General features: G+C 32.1%; 1 protein-coding gene across 1 annotated transcript in view; it reads right to left on the bottom strand.

Moving 5' to 3' along the window:
• Positions 1-1,266: 1,266 nt before the first annotated feature.
• The window catches only part of LOC129225795 (laminin subunit alpha-2-like), a 220,437-nt gene continuing 210,665 nt past the window's right edge, over positions 1,267-11,038 (bottom strand). The window contains exons 64-65 of the mRNA XM_054860304.1: positions 7,604-7,820; positions 1,267-1,507 (exon numbers count right to left, since the gene is read on the bottom strand). Coding sequence (XP_054716279.1) covers positions 1,368-1,507; positions 7,604-7,820 — 357 coding nt within the window. The 3' untranslated portion in view covers positions 1,267-1,367. The remainder of the gene's footprint in view (positions 1,508-7,603; positions 7,821-11,038) is intronic.

Here is an 11,038-nt window from a genome sequence, read left to right as displayed (position 1 = left end):
ATCACTTTTTTTTTTGAAAAACTAGGGGGCGCTGCCCGTTGCCTCTCATCAACCCCTGAAGATTGCATTGCAATCTTATTTGGTCCACAAAAATGTGAAGCAATTCTTAAGAAGAAACAGATTAAAGTATGCCTAAGTCTGGCGCAGCAAGAACGAGAGCATGGGACGAGAGAAAGCGTGTGGTTGAAATGACAGTTAAGAATGTAAAGAGAAAGGGAAAAGTTTCACTTCTATCGTATGTTTTTCTTGAAACAACTTTTTTTTACCAATCAGTGCTTTTATTTTTTTATTTTACATCCTTTGAATGCATTGATTAAAGTAATCCAAATTAGAGTATGCCATACATTATAATAAAATGGGAATAATCTTAAAGAGAAACAATTGGCTCATTCTCAAAAGTTTTTGCCAAAAAGATCAAAACAAGGCATTTCTTTGGTCATCAAAAACATTGCCAAAACTAATACTGTTGAAGTTTAATATTTAATGTTTAAACCCAAAGCAAACCATTAAATAAGACTAAAAGTTACATTAAAATGGAAAAAAAAAAAAAAAAAAAAATCCGCCAAATATTTTTTGTTAAGCCATTAAATCATTTTGTATCATTTGAATGCGTCATAATGTCCTATATATAATGTTGGATCCGATTTAGCTTCGAAACAGATGAGCAGCTACCAGAAACAATGCATCGCACGTCCCCAAGCTTGAATTAAATTTTTACCAAATTTTAGGGCTGCTGGTGCTATTGGGCTCCTGGGGATATAGTCATATGTAATTTGTATGAACCCAGCAAAAGTAAGTTTGAAAAGTCGTTATAAAATCTGTGGTCTCCATTAACATTTGCTCTCTCACTTCAAGATTTGAGTTCAGCCTACGACTTTTTTGCTAAAATTGAAGTTCTTATATCTGCTGTTCTAATTGAGAAAGTTTGAGCAATATTTAATGCAGAAAACTTTCAAGCGACATATAATGTTACGGGGTGTGAGGAATTTTATAAGCCCTTTAATTGGCAATTTATGTGAAATTTTAGCTGAAAGAATTAATTGCTAAAGAATTAACTTGAAAATTTAAAAATTGAAGCCCCAGCTGCAGAGCCCCAGGGCTTGAAGTAATTTTGCACCAAATTTCATGGTTGTAGACGCTATGGGGTCTCCTGGATGCAGGCCCATCACAGACTTCTATTCGCAATTTCTTAGACGTTACTTTTTTTTTAATATATAGAGACAAAAAAAAAAAAAAAAAGACTCTACAATGTTTTGTTAGTTGCAGTCATTTTATTTAAAATGTAAAAAATATATAGTAGCAATATATATATATAAATATAAAAACAATGTTAATAAATAGTTATAAATAAAATTATCACAAATTTTTTACATCTGCGGACACATAAATTGTACAGTATTTTCTTCTATTGCAACTGAGTTTTTTATCTGTATACCTTCTCCATTTAAGATAACGTTCCGAAGACAACCTGAAAAATTGTTTGTGCATCCAGATTTTTGATATTTTTCTGAAAAAGCAAACAAATAAAATTACAAGACATGGCTACTTCACTAATGCAGTAGTTTAGTTTTTGATTCATTCAGCCACACTATGTAAGTAAAATTTTAACTCATTCACACTAACAACTCACAAAACATTGCATACTTAAGCAGGGTTCGTACGCTCCGGGAAAACCGGGAATTGTCAGGGAAAATAACACTGTCAAAAATGTCAGGGAAAAGTCAGGGAGTTTTCAAATTTTGTCCTCCAAAAATTTTTTTTCCATTTTTTTTCCCCAAGGAATTAACTACCATGAGATCTAGTCTTCGTTTTTATTGTGATTTCACGAAAAAAATTGTAAATTTTTATCTAAACCGACGCTGGCACTTAAAAACTGCGATCGAGAAATGAACGTTTTTTTTTTTTTTTTCACAACGAAAAATGCGCCAAAAGATCGAAGATTTTCTTACATGGAGTCAGTGAGGGGAACGCATTTCTTTCTACTGCCTAAAGTTTTAGATGGGTTGCCACAACATTCTATTCGGTTCAGGGTTCGTACGCTCCGGGAAAACTTGGAATTATCATGGAAAATGACATAGTCAAAAATGTCAGGGAATTTTCCAAATGTGTCCCCAAAATTTTTCTTTTCCCAATTTTTTCCCAGGGAATTTGGTTTTATGAGATCTAATCTTCATTTTTATCGATGTATTTAAAAAAAATTGTAACAATTTTAAAGCAATGAAAAAAGTGGCGACCCAAAAAATCTTCAGCAGCCGCCATTTTTGGCTCTCAGTAGTTCCCAAGGGAAAAAAAATCAGGTGAACAGCAATTATGTACAAACTCAAAAGGAGAGAAGACAATTTACTGCTTCGGAAGCACAACCTGTAGATGGGAAGATCGATCGGGGAAATTTTTTTTTTTTTTTTTTTTTTGATCGGAAAATCATTTCAGCTACATGTGAAACGCAGTCGCCATCTTTGGTCATTCACAAGATGGATGTAGATACGATCCTAAAATGCCTAAGTTTCTAAAAACAAAGCAGAATTGGATGTTTTCTTTAATTGAAAACTGATGAAAATAACAAAAAATGGTCTACAAATTGTTTTTCTATTGTTATTTAAAATAATTTTCTTGAGAAATAAAAAATTTTGTTCTTAAAACTTAATCTTATCCTCACTGCCTCGGACGCAAATGTGATAAAAACTTTTCAATGAATTGTAGTTTCATGAAGATTAATTATTTTTTAACTGTCTTCATGCGACAAATTAAAAAAGTTATTTCTTATTTTTGGGCATAGCCGCCATATTTGGTCATTCCCAAGATGGAAGTACACAAGACTTTTTAAGTGCCTAAGTTCCCGAAAACGGCATTGGATGTTAATTGCAATGCAAACTATTGAAAATAACACAAATTGTGCCTTTTTTTTCCGGATAATTTGTAATTATTTTCTGGAAAATGCAAAATTTAATCTTTATAACATTGTTTTGTTTTAATTGATTTAGACTCTTATGTGCTAAATACTGACTATTTTGTTTTTATTGTATCCTTTTAAGGATTATTAATTATTTATTACTACTTTCATACTACAAATCCAAAAATCTACATATTATTTTAAATTTTTCACTTTGTCGCCATATTTGATCGTTTGCACAATGGAAATAGACTTAAACTTCCAGAAACAGAATTGGATGTTTATATCAATGAGTAACATTGAAAATAACATTAAAATGTTCAAAAAGTTGTGAATTTTTGAAAATTAACTAATACTTTCTGGAAAAGAAAATTTGAAATTTTAATGTAAGCGTCCTTTAATATGTGAAGAAAAAAAAAGATTATTGGCATTGGCCTATGATCGGCGGATGTTGATTTTTGTTACTATGCATTACATGGTATGCCAATTGATGCAACAAGTTAACCATATTTATACTAAAATTTAGCTTTGCATTTTGCTCAATATGTTTTGTGTAACCTACTTATAAGAAAATAAAAATTATTGTAAACCAAAAGCGGATGCTAAAAGGTTGCTGCAGGACTACAGCAAAACGCTATAATATTACGCGTGACATCAAAAAAACCCTAAAATAAGTTGAAAGTACTCTGTTTTCAACAAATAGTAAACAAATTAAAACAATTTTGAACAAAATGTTTAAAAAAAACTTAAAATTTTGACAGAGAAAACAAAGGAAAAAAATCTAAGTTTTTTTTTTTTTTAAATCTAAGGGGAGAAGTTTCAGTTCTTCTGCATTGCTACTTTAAACTATTTTAATTATTTTGAAAATATTACTATTTAAACTTAAATTTTTAATGAAGCGAGTAACCTGGAATTTTCTAAAAAACAACCTGGAAAAGTCAGGGAACTTTTTTTAACCAAAAGTGTATGAACCCTGTTAAGACATCATCAACAAACATATGTGCTCCAAACAGTGGCAGATACAAGGAGAGGGTCATGGGGGTCAAGAACTCCCCTCTCCCCTAAACCGTTGACAGTAGTATTCATCCACATAATGTTCAAACACTTTATGAATAAAATTAATGATTTAGGTCGGCTTTCAATTTATTAATTATTTTTGAAAGTAAAGATATGGAATACTACTTTTTAACCGACTTCAAAAAAAGAGGTTATGATTTCGTCTTGCGGCTTTTTATGTATGTTTTCGTATTACTCCAAGAATACTGGACTGATTTGAAACATCCTTTTTTGTTTGGAAGGGTATACTTTCCAGATGGTCCCATGTTAATTTTGTCTGGATCTGATGAGGAGTCTTGGAGAAATCTAAGAAACTTTAAATTTCATACGCGTGTTGTGGCTACGTAGAACAGCTTTCTTCAGCTGCGCTATACGTCACAAGTCACATGGTTTTGGCATAAACAGTGCATTTTTTTGACGGAGAAATCTTGTCTTGAACAATATTTAATTCTCGCGTATCGGGATGTTTGATTTTCACGTTTGTTAATTTTAATTATAATCTTACTAATGTATTTATTACTCATGTAGCAAATCAGTAAATTAAATGAATTTTGCTACAAAAATAGTTGAATTAATAATTTAATATGAAAAATGTTTTTGCTAATAAATAACTTCATTAAGTGATTAAAGTTTTTTTTTTTTTTTTTAATATTTCAGTTTTGAAATATATTTAGTGTTTGAATCAAGGGGAATTGAACACAAAAATCCTCCTTTCCTCCCGCCCCCTCTGACAATTAAATTGATATTACTTAATAAATATATCGTAACTGGTGTCCAATTTCTGAAGTTTGACAAGTATTCTAGATTTAATATTTCATGACACCGTCTGTTTAATTTACAGTTATGGCGATACTAATTTACAGACTTTGTTGGAATTTTTTTATGTACTACGCTCCCCGATTAGAAAATTCTTTTTCTGTTTAAAACGGTGCTGGTCGTCTAATGGTCTTCAAGTCCAGCTATGAGGGATACTGGAGAAATCCAGGGAACTCTTAAAATTCATACTCGCGCTTTGTTGTTAGTAAATTCATAGCGTCTCACTTAGTGAAACGATTTTTATGGTTTTTTTGTTTAATGGATAGGAATGATCTAACTTATAGATACCAATCCTTTGCTTCACCATATTTGGTCTTTAGAAAAAGGTTATGGGCAAAAAACAATTAACTTTATTTAATTTCAGAATCAATTGTTAAAGAAAGTGCCATAAAACATTAATATTGATCAAGGGTGCCTCCTTACGGTTGGGGGGGGGGGGCTGTTTTGAGAGGTATTTTTCCTTTTTAGAAGGGTTCTTGCTTCAGGGAACTACTCCCCCTCCCCTAAATATTTCCCCTGTATTAATCATTAGTAGTCGTATCGCAAATTTTGAATAAAGACCCCTTTGAAGCAAACAGGAAATTCATTTAGTATCATTGCTCTAGTAGTATTTTGATCTTCATATATACAACATCATATATACTCAGTTTCTACTGTGGTGTTGATCTACAACGGGGGCCAAGTGAAGAGAAATGTGACTTTTTTTTCACGAGATATGTGACATGTATTATTGTGAAATATAAAATAGTTAGGAAATCCATTGACATTTAAATGGTTCTAATTAAATTAGCACACAATAAATCCTGGAGAGGAATAAAGATCAGTTTTTAGTACCAATAGTAAAAAATGTTATGCACATTAAGACTTTTTCTTTTTTTAACGGAATTCAAAAAAAGATGTTCTCAATTCTTTAAAATCTTTACATGTATGTCCCCCGTAAACTCAAACACGCATAGATCAGTTTGGAATATTCTTTTTTTTTTTTTCTCGTTTGAAAAGGTATGTACTTCCCAGGCGATCCCATGGTCATCAGGTCAGTATCTGCAGATGGGATCCTTGAAAAATTAAGAAAACTCCTCAAATTCTATGAGCAAAGTTAAAGCGATTTCTGTTGTTTTTTAGTGACTCGTGAATATTTTTCGGAAAGCATACTTTGATAAAGTCAAACTGATGATGAAGACAATTTTCTTTGTAAATAATTGCGCATTTGAAAAAGCCTTTCTTCACAGTCTTCGGAAGTCTCTGAGATGTTGTGCTCTATTTCTTTCTCTATTTTTGCTCATCTCCGCTGTTTTCAGACTCCTGTGCTCGACACTTTCTCACTCGAGATGTACGTAAGGAGTGTACCTATGTACTTATTTTATGTTTACACTACTAAAAAGCAAAAAAAAAATTATTTTCAAATAAAAAAAGAACCGACTTCAAAAAACAAAGTGGAACAAAAAAGTAAAAAACCATTGGTCATACTTACGATTTCCTACCCAAACGTATAAATCAAATTTATTTTACAATTCCTGTACAAAAATCAACTAAACTAAACACAAAATTATAAGAGTTTAATTACTGTACAATGAATTATTTTAATACCTAATTATATACAATCTCTTAATTTTTAACAACCATTTTAAGTCAGGGCCTTCTATAAACTACTACCTAACGTAACTGAACAGGCTTAGTTTTAAAGACTTACGGGTTTTGTTAAATTATTTTTTTTAACTCAAGATTTTATAGGTTGTCAGTTATGTAAGGCAGTAGTTTATAGGAGGCCCCAACTTCAAATGGTTATTAAAAATTAAGAGATCGTATATAATTAGTTAGGTATTAAAATAATTCATCGTACAGTAATTAAACTGTGTTATAATTGGGTGTTTAGTTCAGTTGATTTTTGTACTGGAATTGTAAAATAAATTTGATTTATACGTTTGGGTAGGAAATCGTATGTAAGTATGACCAATGATTTTTTACTTTTTAGTTCTACTTTGTTTTTTGAAGTCGGTTCTTTTTTTAATTGAAAATAATTTATCATTGCTTGTAAAATTAATTTGTAACATTCATGCTTTATTCCTGGACAATTTTCTACTTTTCATTGACACCTAAGCAGTTTCCGAAATTTTTCGTGCACAAAACTGCAAGTTCATTCAGGGAGTGGGGGGGGGGGGGGGGGCATTCTTCAGTGTGACCCTCTCTAAAATGGTAATCTGTATTGGCCCCTGATTCCAAGGGTACTTTACTTTGTGAAATGCTGCTCTATCCTGTGTATTCAAATAGATTTTTGTGTCTTAACTCCAAATTCTTTCTATTTTAATTATACAACTATTTTTGCTAATAATATTTATAAGTTACATACTTTAAACTGAAGGCATACTATGCTATTACATCAAGTGTCTTAAGTAACTATAGGACTCATTTTCCATGGCACAGAATGCGGGAGGGGGATAATTTGACAGGTTTCGATCTCATTTTAGGGATTCTTGTTCTAAGGGTGGGGAAGGGGGGAGTACCTTGCAGCATTTGAGGGGGAGCACCATCTCTCTTGGGGGGCACCCCTTCATTTTTAACACGTAAATTAAATTTTAAGATAAGCTAAAGTGCTATCTTCTTCCTCTGTTTCCATATTAAGTATATTTTTAAAAAACAATTTATCACTCGCTCTACCTCAGGTTTAATAACTTCCAGAGAATTATAGGCTATGCGATATCAAAACTTGCACTCTCCAATTTGGAAAAATTTTACCTTATTTAATTTATTTTCCATGGCATTTTCAATCTTGAATTTACTTCAAAAGCTTTCAAACCTTAAACATTAATATTTCACTTTGATTTTTAGATCAGAAATACTCACCTGGTTTTCCACCGATGTAAATTTCAGAAAATCCGAAGTCTTCTGGAATGTGTTTTAGCTTTCTTTCCGCTGGCTTATAATCATCCACATTAAGAACAAAGGTACTGTCGTGATATGCCATTTCCACGCTGTGCCAAGTGTAACTACAATCTCCATGAGTTCTTATTTCACGGAACAGCTGAAACTCTGTATCGTTGTTGTGTGTTGTTGCAACAAGCTGTACAGGGGGAAAAGCATTATGAAAGGTTTGAAACAAGGAAACTGATTAGCACTTTAAGAAACAAGTGATTCTCCCCCCCCCCCCTTAATAATAAAAAAAATGCTCTCACAAAGATGTGAATACTGAGAATTAAACATGAGTTTTACAGCTACATGATCACATGTGTCCTTATAATACAGGGTGTTTCGTTTTAGAGTGGGACAAAAACAATAGCATGGTAAAATTTTTGAAACTGATCTATTCAGACAAAATCAAACTAATATTGTAACCACAATTGTTATCCTTTAATCTGGCGACACAGCGAAAAATATTCTTGAAATCGTCTCTAAAATGTCACCACACATACATATGAAAGCATACTCTGTTTTGGAATATGCCAAAGCAGTATTGTTATTGTTGGTTATGCAGTACAAAGTTTTCGACTACTTTTTAAGTATTGTTTATCGTTGTTCAAAGACATTTTACACAAATTTTGCAAATATCCATTGTATCATCACACTTACTATCAAACAGGGTAACGCTGTTTCAGGACAAGAGCTCTGTATGAAAATCGAAATAAAAAACAAAATAATAATAATTTGAATTTTGACATTTGGAATTCAAATTATGTTTTTCGCAATCACGAGTGTGTGTGTGTATGTAGGTGTGTGTGTATGTGTAGGAGTCTGTATGTATGCATGTGTGTGTGCATGTGTTTGTGTGTGTGTAGGTGTATGTATGTGTTTGTGTGTGTGTACGTGCGTGTATGTATGCGTGTGTGTGTAGGATATGGACGCAACCTCGAGACGGTTTTCGCTAGAGGAGCAGCATCGTGAGGCGGCCGGTCGACGGTGGTGCTCAGGAGGATGCTGGCGGGAAAATAAAATGATAGGACCTCAAAACAGTCAAATGAAAGCAATCGTGATTGCTCAAAAAATAGTGAGTCAAGAAAAATAGAAGAGGTGAGCTAGTTCCAAAACTCAATGCGCCTCATACAATGGTGGGGCGCTTAGGTATGTCTGTAGTACATCTACCAGAAAGCCTACAATTTCTGTCATACACCAGTCAGATGGTGCAATGTTTAAAACTTCCTGAAAGCACACCCTAGCGGCAATTTTTTTACCTTTAGATTTTTCAGTTTTGCAAGATAAAACTTGGGTGGATCCTATTACAGAAATAATTTGTTTTAGTTAACAAAATTGATTACTGAATTTATACTACACCATTATTTTTATCCCATTCAATATGAAACACATACTCGTCTCTCATTCCATTGTTCGCCTCGACTGTGTTTTAGTCGGGTGAACCTGTCTTCGTTTTTAATGCACCGATGATGGCACTTGTATTTTAGAGTGCCGAAACAGCTGTTTGCTGGTTTTTTAACCTTTTTTCATTCTCAATTTGTACTTATACACGTTGTCATATTTTATTCACATACATTTATAAATACATAAAACATTTAGACGAGAAAAAAAAAAGAGAAGTTAAAAATTAAGCATAAACATACCGTTGTCTCAGAGCTGCAGTAAGATATCTTACTGCTGTTATGAGGTGACTATATATAAATGCATATGGTAAAAGTTGTCTTTTAATTTTTGTCACCAACTTGATTAAAAAGAGACTATACATAGCGGCATTACGCTCATAAGGCTTATGATATTTTGGTTCAAAGTTGCTGTTTACTTTTCTTTATATTAATAGTGGTTAAAGCTGTTATTATTTTACTTTTGATTAAAGTTTTTTATGTTAAGGTACTTCAATTATCTGTTGTTATAAACTTCTAATGACGTTTTCTCGTTAACTATTTTTGACACAATAATTTGGTAACAATCTTATTTACTCATATCTTAGAGTTACATTTTACCAGAATTTCATTATTCTGGGCTAGACTGTTTACATTGTTTATGTTATTTCAAATATATATTTGACAAATTTTTGTTTTGTATGAAAAAAAGTTATAGCAACTATTATAACAGGTTAGATTTGATCATAAATAAAAATACAAAAAGGAAGATCAGCAGCAAACTTGGGACCTAATTTGGTTGATTATAGTCAATATACTGGTTCTCAAGAAAAATCAAGTGCCCATTTAAAACTTGTCCCATTAAACGATACAACTATTTTTGGCAAACTATTTAGATTTTTTTTCCTCTTGTTAAAATAACTACTTTTCCTAATTTTAAGATTGGTCTAGAATCAAAAAAGCTGGAAACAATGACCTTAATTCTGCTTTCTGCTCGAAAATTTAATCCATTAAAATCATCCATTCCAATAAATTTAAACAATAAACAATATCTCAAGTGACTATTTTTTGTCAGGGCCGTGCTAAGGGGGTGGCAAACAGTGCGACCACAGAGGGCCGCTAAAATATTACAAGAGAATTGAACTTTTTTGTGTGAAAAAATATTTTCTTTCTAATGTTACCAACAAAAAGAATATGCCATGTGACAATTATGTGCTTCAGCGTATTAAAAATAAGCTATTTTTCATGTGAACGATTTTGATAGTCACTTTGGATGCCAATATGTTTTAGAAAATCAATATTTACGCACTGCAACTATAACCCATTAAAAGCATGTATATTGACAATAGAATTACAAAGTTTGAACAATTTTTCTTCAGAATTTATAATATTCGGAAATCCAGGAAAAAGTTTCTCCACGGCACTTTTCTTGCGACTTTGCATGCGTGCTACACAAAAGTTTATGAGCTCAAATTCATAAAAATACTAGAACGTATTGACAACTAAAAGTACCTTGAGCTCCTAAAATTTCAGGCTTCCAGTGTGATAAAATTTCTTATAATCTGAGTTTAAACATGGCAATTCATTAGAACAGACAGAATTTCAAACTCATTTTTCTATCCTTATTCGAAAAAATACCATTGAAGAAAAAAACTTATTTTGAAAGAAACAAATCTGTTCTTTCTCATGGTATTAACGAAAAGAAAATGCGAGTTGATAAACTTGATCTACAGCACTTTGAAAATAAGATATTTTTCACTTGAACGGCTTTGATAGCCACTTTGAGTGACAATATCTTTTAGAAAATAGATATTTAAGCTCTGAAACTGTAACCCATTAAAAACAAATGTTTTTACAATGTAATCACGAAGTACGAGGCTTTGAATTATTTTTGTTCAGATTTTATGCCAACCTAAAGTCCAGGAAAAAGTTTCCCTGCCGCACTTTTTCACGAGTTTACATGCGTGCTATAAAAAATGTAATGAGCTCAAAT

Source organism: Uloborus diversus, chromosome 7 (genome assembly GCF_026930045.1).
Source record: "Uloborus diversus isolate 005 chromosome 7, Udiv.v.3.1, whole genome shotgun sequence".
NCBI classification, from domain to species: Eukaryota; Metazoa; Arthropoda; class Arachnida; order Araneae; family Uloboridae; genus Uloborus; species Uloborus diversus.
This window is presented reverse-complemented; position numbering and strand designations above follow the sequence as displayed.